The sequence below is a fragment of the Lithobates pipiens genome, unplaced genomic scaffold, assembly GCF_037356315.1.
Source record: "Lithobates pipiens isolate NorthernLeopardFrog02 unplaced genomic scaffold, aLitPip1_a1.2 Scaffold_19, whole genome shotgun sequence".
Taxonomy (NCBI): domain Eukaryota; kingdom Metazoa; phylum Chordata; class Amphibia; order Anura; family Ranidae; genus Lithobates; species Lithobates pipiens.
In genome coordinates, this window is record NW_027507764.1 from 442083780 (window position 1) to 442106047 (window position 22268).

General features: G+C 39.8%; 1 protein-coding gene across 3 annotated transcripts in view; it reads left to right on the plus strand.

Moving 5' to 3' along the window:
• SNTG1 (syntrophin gamma 1) overlaps positions 1-22268 on the plus strand; it is a 923961-nt gene that overhangs the window by 634893 nt on the left and 266800 nt on the right. For all 3 annotated transcript variants that reach the window (XM_077492670.1, XM_077492672.1, XM_077492671.1), the window contains one exon: positions 10292-10426. In XM_077492670.1, coding sequence (XP_077348796.1) covers positions 10292-10426 — 135 coding nt within the window. The remainder of the gene's footprint in view (positions 1-10291; positions 10427-22268) is intronic.

Consider the following 22268-nt stretch of genomic DNA (forward strand, 5'->3'; position numbering starts at 1 on the left):
AACATACAACAAACAGGTAACCTAAATGTTCAATACATGTAACTTTACAGAACAAAAAACATGACTCTGTAATACTCATTTATAACTGCATTCATTAGCAAAAGAAGGAAAGAAGGAAAAAAAAATAGGAATACTAATTGCAATATACATCAATAGATGCACACGAGGTAGAGCACATCTCACATAAAAATGTTTCTTTCACATACATGGATCATGGTTGCAGTGAAATGCTATTTATAACTTAGTAGAAATTGGCATTTGTACATCCGCGGAATCGCTAATTAGTGCTGATTTCCGAATTTACTAATGTTATGTTAGTATGACGCTAATAGTGCTCTATTTCGTTCGCCTGTTGAAATTTTAATTGCCTAAAATGCCCGCTATTACATGTAATAGCGGCCAGTACTTCCCGGTGCTATAGTAAATGACCCCCAAACAGTCTTCAAACCCCAAATGTTCAGTGGGCCTCTTCTATGAACATTGCTATTTCATTCTTTCCACTGATTTTCTATTGGATTTAAGTGAGGTGATTGGCTGGGCCATTCTAGCAGCTTTATTTTCTTTCTTTGAAACTAATTGAACATTTCCTTGGCTTCGTGTTTAAGATCATTGTCTTTCTGAAATGTCCACCCTGGTTGAGTGCAGCATATTTTTATCAAGAATGATTTGGTCCATTTTTCCATTCATCCTCCCTTAAATCAAATGAAGTTTGCCAGTACCGTATGCTAAAAAACAGCTCCACACTATGATGTTCCCACCTCCAAACTTCAGTTATGGTATTTTTGGGGCGATGTGCAGTGCCATTTGACCTCCAAACATGGTGTGTATTATGGCAGCCAAATAGTTCCATTTTGGTCTCATCTGACCAGACTTTATTCTCCCAGTATTTCCAGGCTTGTCTAAATTTTGAGCAGCAAACTTTAATCAAGCTTCACCATGGTTTTTCTTCAGCAATGGAGTCTTGTGTGGTGAGTGTGCATACAGGTCAGTGTGATTGAGCGCATTATGTATTATTTTCTTTGAAACAATTGTACCTGCTAATTCCATGTCTTTCGGAAGCTCTACACAAGTGGTCCTTGGTTCTTGAAAAACTCTTCTGATAATTATTTTACTCCTCTTTCAGTTGTGGCCAGTTAATGGTGAAATGATGTTCTTTCCACTTCCGGATTATGGCCCCAACAGTGCTCACTGGAACATTTCAGAAGTTTGCAAATCCTTCTGTAACCAATGGCATCAGTATGATTTGCAACAATAATTGCGAAGGTCTTTGAGAGAGCTCTTTGCTTTTACCCATTATGAGATGTTTCTTGTGTGATACCCTGGAATTAAGACACCTTTTTATAGGCCATCAGTTGAGACAGAACCAGCTGAATAATTTGCACTGACAAGGGGCAGGATTGCTTTCTTATTACTGATAGATTTCAGTTGGTACTTGGCTTTCCATGCCCTTTTGCACCTCCCTTTCTTCATGTGTTCAATACTTTTTCCCTGTGTCATTCCATATTATTACACATAACTTTTCTGAAATAATTTTTTTGTTTTATTTGTATGTATGGATTGCATGACTTGTTACCAACATGTGGTGAAAATGTCAATCGCACCTTTACAAATATATTTACATGGAAAAATTATGTTTTGTTAAATACTTATTTTACCCTCTGTATCTGTAGTGTTTACTTATATCTCTCCAAAGCTCTGTTGTTTCTCTCTGGTGCTTCATTCTTCTGTTATCAGCACGAGTCACTTCTGAGAATTTTTCCTGACGCATGAGATAACATTTGTGTCAGGGAGGGAGATAAGCACACAGCTTGTCTATTCAGAATACAGCTTCTATATGGAGGGAGGGGTGTGTCTCTTTCCTCCAATCAGTTCTCACACAGTGTACCTGCAGCCTCTGTGCCCTATTTTCTGCTATTAACAGATAAAGACAGTTTTTAAACACGATCTGCACTTTTAATAGGGGGAGGGAGAGGGGAAGACTTCTTTTTTTTTATCTCTATATATCATCTGAAGCTATTCTCTTCACTGGGTATATGTGAGGGTTTACAACCACTTTAAGTGTTCTTCACTACTAATGAGCTGAAAATACCTGGGCATGGTTAGATCATGGCTCAGCAAAAACATTAGAAAAATTTAGATACCAAACCCGAACCCCATTGAAATTGGGGGGAACTGAATAAATTATAGCCATTTTCTCAGCTTGTAGGCTATGAATTGTCAAAAAGGCACTGACCAAGGGACATATATTAAAGCAAAAAAATTATTTAAATTCTGCCAGGAATAGCAATTTAAAATAACCTGCATGGAGGGTGTCCTAAACCTATATGTGAGGTAGCACATCTGTATGATGTATACAACCTACCACAAAAATACTGGCATTTACATAGAAAAAAAAATATGTTTAAGTGCAGGTAAATGACAGCTCCCTGCTAGCCTTTTTCTTTTTTTTTTGTAAAAGCATCATGGAACCTCCTAAAATATGTAACAGACCCTTAGGCTGGGTTCACACTAGAACACACAGCGGCTCGCAGCAGGAGTCCGGTGCGTCTCCATTCACCATTTCAGGTCTGATTTCAGTCCGCATTTTGGGCTGCTGCTGAGATATGTGAACCGGCTCCATAGAAAGCTTATGCAAATTGGATGCGGTGAAACTTTGCATCCGATTCATATAAGTGTGAACCCAACCTTAACCACTTGCAGACCGGACCATTTTGCTGGTCAAAGACCAGACCACTTTTTACGATTCGGCAACGCGTCGCTTTAACTGACAATTGCGCGGTTGTGCGACATGGCTCCCCAAAAAAATTTACGTCCTTTTTTTCCCACAAATAGAGCTTTCTTTTGGTGGTATTTGATCACCCCTGCGGTTTTTATTTTTTGCGCTATAAACAAAAATAGAGTGACAACTTTGAAAAAAACGCATTATTTTTTACTTTTTGTTATAATAAATATCCCCCAAAAATATATGTCGACGTACATCGTCGTGCGCTGGTCGGGAAGTGGTTAAAGAACAACTAAAGGCAATTTTTTGGATAGAATGGAGAAGATTTAAAACACCCGTCAGTTTCTATTGCTGTCTGTGCTCTGTTAGGAAGATTCATCCTCTCTATTTGTCCTGTTTACCATTATCATTGAAAGTGAAAGTAGAAGAAAATCCAGAATTTTGGGTTGTACCCAGAAAAATAACAGAGGGGAAATCTTACAATGGGGACACTAGTTCTGGTCACCTGGAGGGCCCCAAGGGATTCCCTCAATTTGCAGGGTTTTCATCCCACTTTCTCTTTTGTCTGTGGGACAGGAAGTGAAGGGAAATCTCCACAATGAGACACAGCAAAAAATAAACGGGCAGGGGTTATGACCCTCCCTTAGACTCCTTCAACACTGAGGCAGTTTTCAGGCTTTTAGCACTAGAAATAGCTAAAAACCTCTAAATAACTTCAAAACTGCCTCCCATGCCACCCAAATGTGATAGCACGGGTGCTTTCACACCACGGCGGTGTGCTTGCGGGACGTTAGAAAAAGTCCTGCAAGCAGCTGCTTTGGGGCGGTTTTGGAGCACTGTATACAGCGCTCCCCAAAAACCCCTGCCCATTGCAATGAATGAGCACCTGAAAAGTGCTTCAGAAGCGCCACAACGCAGGCATTTTTAATCCCTTCTTCAGACGCTAGCGGGGATTAAAAGTGAATGGTCCATTTGAGAGATTTTTCTGGAGAGTTTATTTATAATTTTTTTCAGTATTTTTAATATCAATCACTGTAACACAACACACCTTTATTTTGTTTCTTGTTTTTTGTGGTAATGTCTCACATTTGTGGTGCTGCTTTTTTTAAACACTGAATTATCTTTTCACATGCGCAGTATTTTTGTATTAGTTCCCTCCACAGCCTGCCATAAATACATACCTGAGCCTGATTTTGATCCAGCAATGTGCACAAGAGTCTCGGCACTCTTGGCTCTGTCACTCCTAATTGGCTCAGATACATTGGCTTCCACTGCTGTCAGTCAGAGCCAGTAACAAGGGAGCGGGGCAGGGCCAAACCCTGCTCCATGTGTCTTTTGGACACACAGAGCAGGGCTCGGGAGTGAGCACACACAAGTTTCCACATAGCAAGTGTCTTGCTGTGAGGAATTTTGTGGGGGGAGGAGCCCAGTGCACTGGGAGGGGAACTGAGAAGAGGAGGATCAGTGTTGCTCTGTGCAAAACCATTGCAAAGAGCAGGTAAATATTACATGTTTGCTATTTTAATAAAAAAAAAATAACCTTTACAATCCCTTTTTTGGTTTGGTCCAAACTTACATTATTAACGCGTACACACGACCGGACTTTCCAGCAGACTAGGTCCGACAGAATAAGTCCGTCGGACATTCCGATTGTGTGTGGGCTAATCTGATCGTTTTTCATTAAAAAAATCTGACGGACCTAAAAATAGAACATGTTTCAAATCTGTCTCATGGACTCAATTCCTATCGGGAAAACCGTTTGTCTGTATGCTGGTCCGACGGACCAAATACAACGCAAGGGAAGCTATTGGCTACTGGCTATTGAACTTCCTTTTTTAGTCCCGTCTTACGTCATCACATTCAAAACGAACCGACTTTTGAACGGACCATGTGTGTGGCCAAGTCCATTCATTCGGAAGTCCATTGGAACTCCGCCGAAGGTACGTCGGGAAGACTGTCGGACCTAGTCTTCCAGGAAGTCCAGTCGTGTGTAGGCGGCATCAGAATGAACATTCAGCTCATCCCTATTCTTCACGTTCAGAGTTTAATATTTGTTCTCAAAATAAAGAACTGCTTTATTTAAATCCAGGAGTTCCCAAATGCATCCTTCCGGCGATGATTTCACTTTATGCACCACCTATTATTTATTCGGTGCATAGATATTGTACAATACAAAAAATGTAGTTTTTTCAATGCTGCTATATTTAAATGTTTTCATTTTTATTTGCAATTGATTAATTGCACAAATACATCCAAAAATATATAAGACAATGTTATCTGACCTATGGGTATTTTTCATTACCAGTCTAAGAAAAGCCTCAAAATTGATGGAGTGTATTTTGGTATTCAGTGGCAGGGGCATTTTTCAATAGCAGTTGTTCCTTTATTCTGTGTGGAAGAGTGCCAATTACATTATGTAACCTCCTTAAGGTATTTTGTCAAGTGGTTGAGCAAGAAATGTGGACTCTTTTTTTTTTTTTTTCAATTGCTTGGAATTAAGCTGGATAAAAGAGAATTCAAATATTTTGAGTCACTGCCAAATAACAAGAGAGGCTGAGATGGTTTTGAAGCAACAGACTCAGTATGACAGCCAAACAAGTAGTATTTGCAGAAGAAGGTCAGCAGAAGGCACTAAAACTGCCATATTTTCTATAGAACATTATTAATAGTAGATAACAATACTTCTTTCAATACAGTAGGTATAATTTCCAAACAAATGGAACAGTTTTTCTCTACACTCTAATCCTTGTGCACTTTTCAGTCAAAATAATATAGACACATATAGCTTCAGGTCAAAATCTGCCAAATGTGACAGTACAAACTGTAAATTCCGGTTACGTGTCCATGTCAATTCCCTGTGGCCTAAGATAAGTTACTTTATTTTCAATTACCTCAGGCACAAATGCTCATAATTTTCTAAAGTGACGTATGTGGGTGGATATAGTAAGGACATATGTGCGTGGACACAGCTCTATGTAACATATAGACATAGTGAAATATTTACAATAAATATGATTACATTGTCATATTTGGTCTTCTTTATTTCAAAGCTATACTACAAGACTAAGATATTATATCTATTCACAGTTTGCTTGTTTAGTAATAGCAGCTACAAGTATGATGTGACTATTGAGCTATTTTTTTTTTTTTAATAATGGACATACAATTACTAAAGTTAGCAAAGAAACCAGGCAAACTTTGTTTGGAAAGCTTTGGGTAGACTTAGGAGGATAAATATTTTTATCAAGTATTAATTTCAGTCTGTGACCCCTGGAAGATTTTTCAAGAGATTATCTTGTATCTTGTCACGAGACATTTGTCATGGTAAGTGCAGGTCTCCTGGCCCACCTACACCTTGGTCCCTGAAGAGCATTAGCTGCAATAGTTTGAACAGTGTGTGTTGTAGATATGGATGGGAACGCTGTTTAAATGGGTACAATTTTTAGGTCTCAGTCTGGAACAAGTCGGTCTCATCTGGTACCACTGCTAAGGCTTAATCCTTCCCTCTTCACAACTTTGGAAGTTATGAGTAACCCCTTGGGGATACGTTTTGCACTGCAAATGGCAGAACAGAAAGGCAGGGGTAAAGGTTCAAATGGCTTCTGTACATGAATCCAGGAGAGAGCGAATGATAGGACCCTAGTACCCTCTGGTTACATGGTTGTTCCAAGGATAATTTTCTGACCTCCTCTATGCACTCTGCTGACCTTTCAGACACTCCAACCTCTTTCTACTTATCTAGGGAGGAATTTTCTACCACAATGTCTGACTTCATTGTTTGAATTTCAGTCCTTTTAGAAGCAATACATAACAGAAGTCACAAGTGAGTCTCTTCTTTCCCCATTGCAGTCAATTTCTGACTGTGCCTTGGCTACAGGTACAATGCCTAAGGAGTAGGTAAATGAAAGAGAACCACCCTCTCCTTCTGAGGAATCGGATCAGGATGAGTTGCCTAAAGATATAATTGCTACCCCTATTGATGATGTATACTCTTGTTTGGAAATAGAGTAGCCTGATTCTTTTTACCCTGAGGCTCCCACATGGGGTCAGGAGAATTACCCAAGCCTGATAAGACCTTTCCAGTCCACCCACTCATACAGCCCACCCTATTTGATCACTGGCATCACCCAAAATAACTATTTTCTTCTTCCAAACATTTTGCTCAGGGGAGCGTAATGCAAAAATAGATGGTCCCTGTAGAGGAACTTGCCATCGCTTGTCTTAACAAGTTGCTTCCAATTCCTGTAGAGTATACTACTGTGCTCATGAATGACCCAGTGGATAAAAGTTAGAGACCCTCTTAAAAGCCTTTTTTTCCTTGGCAGGCCTTACCATGCATTCTGCAGCTGTCACTGTGCATTCTGCAGCTGTTACTATGGCTGTTTTACAGACCCTTGCTGTCTGCACTAAGAGTATGGCCTGGTATTCTAGATCTATTTGAATAGATCCTTCCATTCACTAACAACCACAGCCATTACCTGTGGCCTTGCACTACTGCCTGAATAGTTTGGTAGATATGCTTCACAAGATATCTGGAATGAGCCTTCTGTCCATCCAGGCTTCTTTGACTAAAATGCTGGTTATCAAAATTCCTGTATTCGAAATAGAATAAATGAAAAAAGGACGCTAACTGATCAATCCAGTGATAAATGAATCATTTCATAAAAATTCCAAAACATCAGTGTATATTCAAAATAAATGTCCAAAAATGTGAAAGACCAAAAAGATTATATATAAAAAATCCCAAATGAAAAATTCAAAAATTCAAAAAAAATATGAATAATGACAGTTCAATATATAAACTCCAACACCATGATTCAGTGAAATAAAGTGCTTCATTATTCAAAGAAGTAGTGCTCCACCCAAAGTGAGATATTCAAATGCGCTCACCAGATAAATTTGGCCAGCAAATGACCATCAAGCATGGATAGGATAAATATGAATTCCCTTCTATTGATAGGTATATTCATCACAATATAAGCTTCTGTCTCCTCTGATGGGCAGATCTTATTCTGTTCAGCAACTCCTTTTTCAAGAGGTCATTGCTCTAGTCCCAGTCCCAGGAAAACTTTCAGAATGTCAACTCAAACCTTTCCACAGTTCCCAAGCCAAAAGGAGAAGTTTTTTCTCATTCAAAAAAAACTCAACTTTTTCCTGTGGCTCTGCAAGAAATCAGCCAGGTCAGTCAATGCTTCCCTTCTTCTGGGAGATTTTTGGGCTTCAGTAGACATCCAATATTCTTACATACACATTCCCATATTTACTCCTAATCAATGCAATCTGCGTTTTGTGGTAAGCAAACAGTATTACCAATTTGTCATGTTACCTGTTATATTGCTTATTGTACAGTATACTGTAAAATATGTTTTTTTTGTAAATATGCTGATAAATTTCTTACCTGGAGATACTATCAGGTACAGAATACCCTGTTGCAGGCTGACAGCGCTAAGCCACTGCCTCATATTTAGCAGTAGCAACACTGTTATGTGCCATCCTTCAGTTTAACATTGGGCTGCCTATCAGATCAGCCTAATGGTCAACTGAAAGAGCTTGCACAGCAGGCTGACAATGCTGCTGCTTATTGCAAGGCAGTGGCTTAGAACTGTGTGCCTTCAACAGGAAGTGCTCTTACTGTCAGGATCTCTATGTAAGAAATGTACAGAACATATTTAAAAAGCAAGAAAACTGTATACTCTGGGGCATGCTGAAAAACATACAGTAAAATAAACCCCCAGAAATGTAGGTTTTCTACACCTGATGAACTAGTGTAACTCATATTGTTAATTGGTACTTCTGATCTGTGACTGGTATACTTCCACAAATTTTGCTTCTGCTACCGTGCCACTGCATTCTTGCAGTAAACGTCCCATTAGTGTAATTTTAGCCTCAATTTTAGCTTTAGCTGGTCAGATAAAGAGGTTAAGATGAGTTTTGATTTTTTGTTGAATTTCAGTATAGTAAAAGATTTAGTACTAACCATTAGGGATGAGCCCATAGTTCGAGTCAAACTTAAGTTTGACTCGAACATCGGGTGTTTGCTCCTTCGCCGAATTCCAATCGTTATGGGGCGTTCATGGGAAATTCGAGCACCCACAGCATGCTCCATAATGCACTGCGATCTCTTGATGGCTGCCAATCACGGCACGCTCTGCCAGGATTGCCCAAAGGTAGGGTGCCTTTGGCCAATCATGACTTAGGGGGCACGCCCCACACTATGTAAGGCTGCAATAAGTGCAATAAAATTAAAGCAGCAAAGTTACATTTCTAAAGAAAAAAATGTAATTTAAAACTGCTTGCAGTTGTAATGTATTGTTGGATCCCAGCAATACACATAAAAATTATTGAAAGAAATGGCATGCCCCCCCCCCCGTACATTATCACGCCCTTCAGGTCTGGTATGGATATTAGGGGAACCCAGTGCCAAAACATTTTAAAAAATGCATACCAGACCCTTATCTAAGCACGAAACCTGGCAGTCTGCAGGAAAAGGGGGGGGGGTGAGAGAGCTCCCTCCCCTGAACCGTACCAGGCCACATGCCCTCAACATGGGGACAGTGCTTTGGGATCCATGCCTGGTGGTTGTGGGGTCTGCGGGCAGGGGGCTTATCAGAATCTGGAAGCACCTTTCAACATGGGGGCCCCCAGATCATTTTTTATTTTTTTTTTCAGTCCATCGGGATTGTTTTTGAAGATGGATTTACATTGCTGGACCCATTTTTTTTGTTTGTTTTTTTTTATATTGAAGGAATTGTCAAAAACTGTCTCCTGTCATTTTTACTTTTTTTACACTTTTTTGGGGGAATGAGTAGTGGTACAATGTACCCGATACCCATTCACATAGGGGAGCGGGATCTGGGGGCCTCCTTGTTAAAGGGGGCTTCCAGATTCGGATAAGTCCCCCACCCGAAGACCCCCACAACCACTAGTGCAAGGGCTGTGGGGATGAGGTTCTTGTCCTTGCCCCCTTTTTCCTGCGGCCTGCCAGGTTGCATGCTCAGATAGGGGTCTGGTATGGATTTTGGGGGGGGACCCCCACGCCACTTTTTTTTGTTTCTGTCCCAGAAACGTAACTAATAAATTAAGGATAAATCTCTCAAAATGGGGGTAAATTCATTTTCTTATAATTCTGACCAAATGAATGTGTAAAATGCATCAACAATCTCCCTGGGTTCAGGTGCTGTGATGTGCTAGATTACTTTCAAATGGTGTCTTGGCATTTCCTTATCAGTGTGTTGCTATCCAATTTATGCTTCAAACAGATGTCCTCATTTGAAAGTTTCCCCACACCTTCTGTTCAGTGACATCATACACTTTTGCATTTCCCATCTCTTTTTGTTGCAGTGAAAATGGTCATTAGGACAAATGGAGATGAAACTGTCCTACTGGTGACATTCTCACCAAAAAACCTGATAGAGAATCTAAGCAACTAATCTATCCAAAGGTTAAAAAATTTAACAAAAAGTGTTGTCTATAGATACCCTAATTATGCTGCATATACCACAAAAACCTTTATTGCATGTACACCAATAATGCTGTTTATCATAAAACATATTTTCTTTCTGTTTTAAGGCAAAGACAGGAATTTGTTTGCTGCAAGATGGTAATCAAGAGCCTTTCAAAGTTCGACTCCACTTAGCCAAAGACATACTGATGATTCAAGAGCAGGACGTTATCTGTGTGTCTGGTGAACCATTCTACTCTGGTGTAAGTAATTGTTTTAAGACCAGTTAAATAAAGCACTAGTTACCCAGATATCTGTTAAAAGACACTTTCTTACACGTTTTATTTCTTTCTTGTCCCCTGAGGAACACAGAAAATGTTTAACCTTTGGGTTATACTGCTGTCTATAAGGCATTCGACACTGGCAAATAAAAAGAACTGTAGGCAAACCCAGGATAACCCCTCCTGCTACCAGCATACTTTTTTGCTAGTTTTCTTAGGAGGACTTATTTTTTGCTAGCACCAATTTTTTCTGCTTTTATCAATCAATACCCCACTGCATTCTTCTTCTGAAGTTTTATCTCTTTGATTGCAGCTTTCTTGCATGATCTTAACCTTTTTTTTGCAGCAGCACTTCCCATCCCCCCCTGGACTAGATGTTACAGGGATAGCCTGGACTTGACTTTTGGACACTGGGGTCAGCGTGGGGTGTTTTGTTGACTTCACTCTGGTAGAAGTTGAAAACAGAGTACTTTTGATGGCCAGTGTCACTGGAATACAGTAGCTACAGTGATTGCCCTGTCCCTGAAGACTTCCTTAGTAAGTAGACCAATCAGAACTGGGAGCTACCTCAATAACTGAAGTAGCTGGGTGCTTTTATTTTCTGATGCTGGTGGTTTTGCCACACAAGTTGTTAATATTGTATGAATCAGTGCTGACATTATCTGTTGGGTGAAGTGTTGTACATGCATGTTGTGCTCTTTTTTTCTCCATGCATCTCTCAATTTAGGAAGCACGCTTCCTGTGTTGTTTCTCCTGTGTGCATTTGTGATGTTCACCTACCTTGACCTTGGTCATCTCTACCCATCTGACCCTCACCTGCTACCAGCTGTCCAAGTTTAGTGAATACCCGAGGACAGGGTATGCCTTTTACCCTGAGTCTATATATAGCCCCACTACCACCTGGCCTCAACATGTCTGATCCTAGACTGGGGGATGGACATTCATAGACATGGGAGGATGTAGGGGGAGGCACTGTACCAGTACCTGATCACATTATAATGGTTCTGTGGCTGCTTGAAACACACCTACTAACATCTGCTGCCTGGGATCATTTTACCTTCTGCTCTTAGAATTTGTTCCATTCTTGGAGTCCTATCATGTGTTGATAGGTTCTTTCCCTTCCTGGCTTTTTCATGGTTGTGCAAGACTTTGACTCCTGTACCCTCTCCTGCAGATGTTATATTTGTTTTACCCATGGCCTCAGCAGTTTCCAAGCCAATGGCTGCAGAAATTCTGTCTAATTCTGAGTTTTTGACTAATGAGCTTGCTGTCTTGCCTCAGTCTTTGGCTAATGAACCTAAGGAATCAGAATCTACTACATTTACTTTCAAGTTAAATAGTTTCAGCTCTTACTGATGTAGTGCACACCACTCTGAAACTAGAGGACCAGTTTGTTGCTTCTACCAGTGCTATTTCCAGTTTTGGGTCATTCAGAAAATCCCAAGGCCACAAATACTTTTTAGTGGCAAGAAAACAATGTGTAAACTCCTTGAAAGTAACTGGTTTTCTGCCAAAAGATGTGATTGAATTCTCATCTAAGTCACAACAATAGAAAACACAATGTGCTTAAGTTGATATCACACAAACATTTCTAATTTCTCTTGTCTTTATCAGATACACCCATTGCACATTCACAATGGTGGAGAAAAAAAGCATGTGAACCCTAAGCTCTTGTACACACGGTCGGAAATTCCGACGGAAAATGTCTGATCGGACCGTGTTGTCGGATAATCCGACCGTTTGTGGGCTCCATCTGACTTTTTCCATCCAAATGTCCGACCAACAAAGTTTGAGAGCTGGATATAAAATTTTTCGACAACATGATCTGATCGGAGTTTGTCCGATCGTTTGTAGAGAATTCTGATCAGACAAAGTGCCACGCATGCTCAGATCAAATTACGAGACCAAAGCTATTGGCTACTAGCCTGAATGTAGTCCCGTCGTAACAAATGAACGTCATCACGTTCTGAACGATTCTATTTTCTGACAACTTTGTCCGACCGTACGTATGCAACACCGGTTTCGGACAAAATCCGGATTTTGTGGTCGGAATGTCCGACCGTGTGTACAAGGGCTTAGAGTTAATAGCTGGTCGAACCTCGTTTGGCAACAAAGACTTCAAGCAAATGCTTTGTGCTAAGTATTTTCTCTAAAGGTTCCTGCAAGGTACGCTTCACGGTTCTGCATAGGGTGGTATTGAGGCCCAATACTTTGGTCATTTCTGCCTTTCACCTCAATAAGGACATATTCTTTTATCCCTCTGTCTGGTTCCAGTTCACTAAAAGGACATGTCTCTCCATTGTCTTAATGTTGTTCAGGCTGTGAGTCTCTTTCTTATGCCACGTACACACGACCAGAATTTCTGGCAGAAAAGGTCAGACGGAATCATTCCGTCGGATATTACGATCGTGTGTGGGCTTCATCTGATTTTTTTCTTCAAAAATTCAGATGGACCTACAAATAGAACATGTTTCAAATCTGTCCAATGGAATCAATTTCTATCTGGAAAACCGTTTGTCTGTATGCTGGTCCGATGCAAGGGCAGCTATTGGCTACTGGCTATTGAACTTCCTTTTCTAGTCCTGTCATACGTCATCACGTTGAAAACTAACAGACTTTGGTCTGTTCGTGTGTAGGCAAGTCCGTTTGGACAGGAGTCCGTCTGGAAGACCGTTGGACCTTTTCTGCCGGAAAGTCTGGTTGTGTTTACGTGACATTAGTCACTGCTTCTGTCAGGAAGACTTGTTTCTTTCTGTAATCCTGGACTAACCCCAGAAGGATGTGCCAGTTTCTCATTCCATCATATCTATGTGGCTCTGTTGGATAATTAGCCAAGCTTTTGGTCTTAAAGTGGATATCAACCCTCACATATACCCAGTGAAGTGAACAGCCTCAGATGATACACAGAGATGAAACAGATCTCCCTAGATAAGTTTTACATGCAAGTCTTCATCTTTATATATATATATCCCTTAGAAAGTGCTCTTTTTGTTAAAGTTTTTCTTTTCCTGGTTAGCACTAATAGTGGATTATTGGCATACAGCCAAGACAGCTGATTGGAGGAGAGGCACACACCCCCTCTCCTCATAGACAAAGGAAGAAAGAAATGTGCAGAGGTCTGCTCTTAGAAGGCTAGTTGACTGCTAATCTATTTATAGCAACCTCCCCCAACACACACTTCAGGCTCCTGCCTTGGAGAATGTGTGAGAAGTTATTAGGCTGATAACAGAACTATGGAGCAGCATAATGCTTTGGAGAGAGATAAGAAACCACTGCAGATATATGTGCCCAGTTCAAATTTCATGAATCAGGTTTACATAAACTTTTTTTTTTTTTTTTAAATGTATGTTTATTGAAAAAGTTTTGAGCAAAACAAAAGAACTACAAATATGTTACAGTAGTCGTTGATATTAACAAAACATAGCGTTAGAATCATCTTTCAAGTTACAAAAAAGAAAAAGAAAAACATACAAGTACCATACGGGAAAAGGAGGGAGGTACACCATGTATCCGTACACAATGATTGCATAATGAAAAAGAAAAAACATGTTATGTGGGTAAGAGGGGAAGGCACTGATGTGTACCCCAGTAAGTCGCCCTAGGGGGGATTGGCAGTGGGGCCAACAGTGGATTCTGGATTGAATAGGGAGTTATCCCAGGGATCCCATATCTTAGAAAACTGAGGCAGAGAATCTTGAACTACTGCCGTCATATGTTCCATCCTACGCATCTGTGCAAAGGTTGAGACTACTTGAGCTTGTGTTGGAGGTATAGGAGATAGCCAATGAGCAGGTATTACTCTTTTGGCAGCTAGACGTATAAAGGCCATCAGCTTTTTAGCATATTTAGGGATACCCGGGACCGGAAGGCACAGTAAGTAGTGTGTTGGATTCAGCGGGATATCTCTCTCTAATACTGATTGGAGCAGGGATTGAACCATAGACCAGAAAGGAGTGATCAATGGGCAATCCCAAAAGATATGGTAATGCGTGCCCACATCCTGTAGGCATCTCCAGCATAGTCGGGATAGTGTGAGATCATATTTAGTTTACATACACATTAAGGATTGTGTTCCATCCTTTCCTGTCAAGGTGCACTCTACTAGATCTGTGTTTGCATCTTGTGTTGTCCTGCCTCATGCAACTATTTCACAGATTTTCAAGGCCATCACCTAGTTTTCTGTTATCATGTTTTACCAGGTGGTCCTTGCAGCCTCATCGCATGCCAGCTTTGGGTCTTTAAGGTGACTATTTGAACTGCAGGAAATCCCTAGCTCCCTTTTGTGTTTGTGGGCTTGTTAGAATTTTTTTTCCTGTGTTGCCCACCCCTCAGCTTGACTGCTTTTTGATGTTCCAAAGGTTAAAAAAATCCTATGTTTCCCTATGGATAACAAAAAAATAAATAGAATTTTTGTATTCACTGATTAATTACTTCCTGGAGTCCATTCAGGTACCTGAGTTCCACGACCCCTGTGTTTATTAATATGCTCTTGGTACTGCTTTGGGCAGGAGTTATCCTGGGCTGGCCTACAATTTTTTTTCATTTACCAGTGTCCAATCTTTCTGTAGGTAGCAGTATAACCAAAGTTTAAAGATTTTCCTGGGTATAGTGAGTACAAAAATCCTTTTATTTTTACAGGGGCATTAGTCTGCATGGAATTTCTAAATAACTATTATGTGCCTCGGTCTCCTTTTTGCTTTTGGGACCCGAGGGAGTTGATTCAAACCCCTAGTTTTTAATATTTCAGAAATTGTTACCTTTACTGTATATTGTAAGTCTTTACTGTATACATTTTGTTAATATCTACTGTATTTTGGTACATCAGCTATTTAAAATCTGCAGCAGAACACTAGAAGGGAATGCCATTTATTGCCTACTGTTTCTTCTGAATCAAGGCTGCATTTGTACATGGCAGTAAAAAATAAATAATGATATATTTGCTGCATACCTTTTTGCGCAACAGATAAATCTTAGAAGCTTTGCAGTTTGCATCTATTTTAGTATTTACTTTTATTGTTAGTCAGTAAGAAGTACGGATTGCGTAGCCTGAGGCTTAGTTCGCAATAGTTACAAGAGATCAAATTATAAAAGAATACTGTATATTCACATAATAAAGCATAAATCCACTCTAAATGTTAAGCCACAAATAAGGTGTGAGAACTCTGCACATTCAGCATTTCTGAGTGCCACTGCAATTATCTCATCGATAAATAATTTGTGCTGCTAACAGTTATAACAAAAGGTAATATAGAATTTAATAAAGAATTTAGCATCTGCTGCAAGTTTTTTCCCAAGCTGATAGACAGAAGATAGATTGATGATTGATAGCTTTACTTGTCATTGAAACAGTTTTAGTATTCCATGATAGAGTACTAGCTAAAATGCATCTGTTTGGATAAAGGAGACATGAGGGTGTACCAAGATCATCAAATATCATTTTAAAGTAAGCTGTGAAAGATACACCACCATTTATTGTAAGAAAATACATACAAAGTGACACATTATTTAGCCTAAACATTACTGACCTGACCACCCGCATCATCTCTGGTAACAAGAACCTCCTAGGTTGCTTTCCAGGGGCTGCATCTTATTGCAAAGGAACAGGGAAGTCATGCCAGTATTAAAATGCTGATGAGGAAGGATGGGTGCACTACTCAGTTACCAAGTAACAGGAGCCCCTTCGTTAACTCTAACTCTAACTCTAAAAATTCCTAATCCCAGCTCACATAAAGAATTTTTGAACTGCATGTGTAATAGAATTAAGTTATGTCATAGAGAAAGCAGTAATATTAAGGTATAGATGTACCTTTACATTAAAAACCCTGTTTGTGTTTTCCCTATCCCTTTACTAAGCAGCATGCTTTACACCAGTGGTTCTCAAGTATCCCCAATGGGCCATGTGTTCAGGTTTTCCTTTACTTTGAAAAACTGCAAATCAATATCAATGACATGGTATTGATAAGAGCTATTTTATCTAAAGGAAGTTCCCAAAACATGGCCCGTTGGGGGTACTTGAGGTCTGAGGTTGAGAACCACTGCTTTACACTGTCCATCTCTCTGCTGCACCAGGCAGCAGTTTTCTCCTTTTACCTATGTTGCAGTGCATAGGTATAAGCTCCATAGGTTTGAATGCCAATATAAAGCAGACCTGTGCTGCATCTGAGGTCTATCCTTGGTTATAAAATACACTCTATTTTCAAATGTATTGGGATGTCTGCTTTACATGCACATGCACTTTAACCTCTTCCGGAATGCCCATCACACATATACTGCAGCAGGGCGGCCCAGCTGTGTGAAATGACGTAATTTCGTGCATGAGATACTGTGGGCGTGCACGCGGTGCACATCAGGTTCCGTGGACTTGATGTCTGCCAGAAACCCGAGATCGCTCCACAGAGAGGCAGAATGGGGATCTGCCTATGTAAACAGGACAGATTCCTATTCTGACAGGGGACAACAGGGGACAACAGAAAGATTTGCTGTTCCAAGTAATCAGGAACAGAGATCTCTGTGTTGTCACAGTGAGTCCATCCCCCATATGGTTAGAACACATCCAGGGAACACTGTTAACCCTTTGATCGACCCCTAGTGTTAACCCCTTCCCTGCCAGTGTCATTTATACATTGATTCATGCATTTTTGTTATTGGTGTCACTGGTCCCCAAAAAGTGTCCCTAAACTCCATAAAATATATCCCCTATTTTATAGACGCTATAACTTTTGATAAATTTGCTCAAAGTAAGGGGAAATCTGCTCTTAAATAATTTTTACAGTAACAGATTTGAGGCATCCTATTAAATCATTTCTACCAAATACTAAAGCAGCAGATTAAGTAATTATTGTTAGTTGATTGACTGCTTCAGCATTTAGCAGAGGCACCTTCAGTTGTATAATGCTTACTCATGTAACACTCTGTGGATGTATATATGCTAGTGGAATATGGATGCAGTGGAGTTGATTTATTAAATGATTAGCCCATGTTCACTTTACAAAATGAATTTTCACTTTTCAAGTGAACTTTCACTTAACTTAGTGAATGTGGGAAAAATTCACTTTGCAAAGAATGGCCAGTCTTATGCAAGGAAAAAAACCTGTAGGTTTGCTTGCACATGACTGGATGACAGAAGTCAGTACAGCTTCACCTCAATTTCTAAGTGCAAATTTCCTTCAATTCAATTTGCAAAGTGAACACGCTCTAATACTTTAGAAAATGAAACCCAATGCATTAGTACCAAATGTTTAGATGCCAATAAGTAGTGTTAAACACATGCTGATACTGTACATTTCTTTTCTTACCTGCTCTATATGTATACTTTAGAATCAATAGCTCTCTTGATTACCAAATTGAAAATGGCCAGTACATGTTTCTACACATGATTGTCTTTGTTTCAAATTAGTAGTGGTGACACATTTTTGTATTTGTTGCAATTGTTGTAGTTTGTGTAATAAATTATTCTTTTTTATTATTATTATTTGGTTAAATTTTATAAAATACAGCAAGAGAACCATCAGTGTACATAAAAAAACAGTAATAATAATAACCCTTTATGTAATGCAAAAGACCATAGAAGTTGGGTGACATTGGAGCTCAGCTCTGGCTGGGCAATCACATCCTTCTGCTGGGTAAATACATTGGGGATATATGGACCAGATGGCTTATACCCATTTGTCCTCAAAGAGCTGAGCTCTGGTATATCTAAACCATTGTTCCTAAATGTTTAGAGGCTCTTTAATGACTGGCATGGTGCCACTGTATAAGATGTGGTGCCTATAATTAAAAAGTAATCAACGTTTTTACTAAGTAACTACAGACTGGTTAGTTTAACCTCTATAGTTGGGAAGATAGTTGAGAATGTAATAGTAGTTACATAGTTACATAGTTAGTAAGGTTGAATAAAGACACCAGTCCATCCAGTTCAACTTGAGTGAGTGTCTACAATTGTCCCTATCCCTGTACATTGCACACTCACATCAGTCTCTACCCTCAAGGAGCCCACAATCCAAGGTCCCCATTAATATACTAGGGCCAATTTTTTGAACAGAAGCCAATTAACCTACCTGCATGTCTTTGGAGTGTGGGAGGAAACTGGAGTACCCAGAGGAAACCCACGCAGGCACAGGGAGAACATGCAAACTCCAGGCAGGTAGTGTCGTGGTTGGGATTTGAACCAGTGACCAATTTTACTGCTAGGTGAGAGTGCTAACCACTACACCACTGTGCCACCCGTTGATACAGGGAATATCCGATTGCTTTATGGGGGATAAGGAAGAATTTTTTCCCCCCACTGGAGCAAATTGGATCCTGCTTTATTGGATTTTTTGCCTTTCTCTGGATCAACTGTGGGTATAGGATACAGGCATACCCCACTTTTAAGTACACAATGGGGTTTATCTACTAAAACTGGAAAGTGCAAAATCAGGCTCACTTCTACATAGAAACCAATGAGCTTCTAACCCCCAGATTGTTCAATTAAGCTTTGGTAATAAAACCTGGAAGCTCATTGGTTTCTATGCAGAAGTGAGCCTGATTTTTCACTTTCCAGCTTTAGTAAATAAACCCCATTGTGTACTTAAACGTGGGGTATGCCTGTAATGTATTTGGAGGTTTTCTATTTGTGTTTGTGTTTTTTTATGTTATTAAATCATTGGTTTAACTAAATTGACTAGCTCCTTTTTCCACCTGACTAACATCTGTGTAGTCCAGAACTTGGGAGTGTATTCGGAGGGAAAATGTAAAGAATGGATTTCCTTATAAACTATGAACATGGAACAGTGGAAAAAATGGAGAGAGATATAGGAAGAGGAGACATAGGTGATGGAGGGAGAGAGTGATGAAGAGATTATAAAGTGTTAAGTAGAATTGCTTAAAACAACCTATCATGTACTGGGACTTGGAAAGCAAGTTTCCACTATAAACTGCAAAGGGGGAAAAATTGTGTCCTTGTGCTTTTGCTAAAGATCTGCTTGGCATGTTTCTGAACTCTAAATATGTTCTCTTTCAACTTGTGCTCTTCAACTGTAAGTCTGTAGCTACAGCTTGAGACAATGTTTTTTTTGGCATTGAGACTCCAAGATGTGAATTTGCTCTATCAGTTTTTCACTTTTTTTTCTCATCTGCTCTTTGTTATGTTTGGCAGCTTGGAAAATTATACCCCCTTCTGATATACCATTTGTAAGATTTCTATGTTGAAAAAAATGGGATGGGTGTGGAGGTTTTTTTTTGTGCAGGAAATGTATTATGTATTGTATTACGTAATCTTTAATTTGCTAGTCTTGTAATACAGATTTTTTTTCAGCTTCCATTGATAGGACCTGGCTTCTGCCTTATGGAGATGTATCTCCAGTATGATAGAGGCATGGTCTGAAATAAAGACAATGTCTATGTGGGATGCCTGAACTTACTGTAGGTTTACTTGTTTTATGAAGATGTAGTCTGTTCTAGAGTAAGATTTATGTGTAGTGGAGTAGAATGTAAAATCTCAGTTATCTATGTGCTTGGTGCGCCACATATCTATCAAGGTCTTAGTGGATAGGGTTTTTTCTCAATTGGTATGATAAATGCAAGGCATTTTTCACAACATCTAGTTGTGGGTCTAGGGCAATATCAAAGTTGCCTCCAACAAGGACTGTGTCTTCAACAAAATATACTATGTTATTAAAGCAGGCTTCAAAGATGCGTTTTATTGCGGTCAAGTGTGTAACTGTTTGCTAGATAAACCTGTTTGTCTCCTATAGTCCCATCGAGAAACAGATATTGGCCATTTCCAAATAAGTATCCGGCACAGCATAATCCTCTTAATCAAATTTTTTTTTATAACAGCATTAAATGCAATCTTCAAATGCGTTTCTGCCTCAAAGGGCTCTAATCATAGCTACAATTCAGACATAGACCTCAATATAAAAGAAACTGTTTGCTGGCTGTTGTCATCTGGGGAGACTCAGCTGACAAATATGTCCACTACAATGCTGAAAATGCTATTATAATGCAAAGAAATTCCTACAGAGCCTCTCAGCAGTTCATTTAAACAATAAGCACCTTTGGTCTGTACACTCTGTACGCTGTATGTTAGGTGGAGGAAGGTGGGTAGGCAGAAAGGGGAACAAAAATGCCTTTTATTCAGGGGGAAAAGGGGATAAGACTATTTTATAAAAGAAAAAATAGGGGGATGTAGAAATAAGGAAAAAGCACCGGATACCCCTTGAGTACCATAAATGGAGAATAGGGAGTGAAACAAAAGAGAGACTAAGAACACATACAGAAGAATAAAATAAATCACTGGATAACAAACGCTAATAGAAAATAAAAATCAATATATAATAATAATATCCACTAGATATCCCATGCAAAGTAGAGGGTGGGAGTTCCCTATGTGAGGGTAGTCTCAAGCAGAAGAACTATTAGAGGTGTGTCCCAGGACCTATTTATGCATGCACAACTGTTTTAAGACAATGCAAATAAAAAAATATAAATATAACCCTGTGAGCTGCTATATGAATACTGAGTATACAATTGTTTATCGTCCACAGCCACCACACTCTCATATCAATGTGTTATGACATATTAGAAACCTACTAGTGCCGCACTACACAATAATAAAAATTCACGCACATGAACTCTTCTAAAGGTGTCCTTTTATGAAGCAGTGAAATCTATTCACTGCTTCATTCTCCGGCATTCACATAGGAGATCTTTCTCCTCTGTATGCCACTTTATGAAGCGGAGTAGATTGCTTCACCCTTGGAGGAGTGAAGCGATCTACAAACGCTTTTAACTCTGGAGAACGGCCCCTAATACTGGAATCTCATGAGACTTTACGAGATTACAGTATTAGAAATTCACCAATACACAGAGATGTCAATTTATTAAGCAGTGATAAATTTATCACAGCTCAATACACTGACACACGGTGTGATCAATGTTAGTGAAATAAAGAGTCCCCCTACATAATATATACATGTATACACACACAGACCATATACATACATGTATATACACACACATTATATATATATACATATACACATTATATATATATATATATGTATATATATATGTATACACATAAATATGACAGGGGGACATGGTTACAGTGTTGGGGGGTCTGAAGGAGGCATAAGGAAGTTAATTATCTTCCTCTTTCCTCCTCAGATCCCCCCACATTCTCTCTTCACTCCCCGGTTCTCCACCTCTGAGCTGGGGAATCGGGGAGTGTGAATTCTGACACAGATCGCCAGTGAAGCGCTGAGATCGCAGCTTCATAAAGTGACCATTACTGTGTCAGTCTATGAGGATTCTCAGTGTGCAGAGATAATCGGCGGGAGAACAAGTTCAAACACTTCTCCCCTGATTATCTCTGGTTTATATACTGTTTATGGGCTGTGATCAGCGGCGATCCTCTGGATCTCCACTGATCACTGCTTCATAAACGGACACCTTAATGGCATCCCAGTCTTGGGAGCATGACATTTTCCAAAATGTCTTGCTATGCTGATGCCTCAAGAGTTCTCTTCACTGGAACTAAGGGACCAAGCCCAACCCCTGAAATACAATCCCATACCATAATCCCCCCTCCACAAAATGATTTGGACCAGTGTACAAAGCAAGGTCCACGAACACATGGATGAGTGAGTTTGGAGTGGAGGAACTTGACTGGCCTGCACAGAGTCCTGGCCTCAACCCGACAGATCAACTTTGGGATGAATTCAAGCAGAGACTGCGAGCCAGGCTTTCCTGTCCACCTCGCCTGACCTTACAAATGCGCTTCTGGAAGAATGGTCAAACATTCCCATAGATACACACCTAAACCATGTGGACTGCCTTTCCA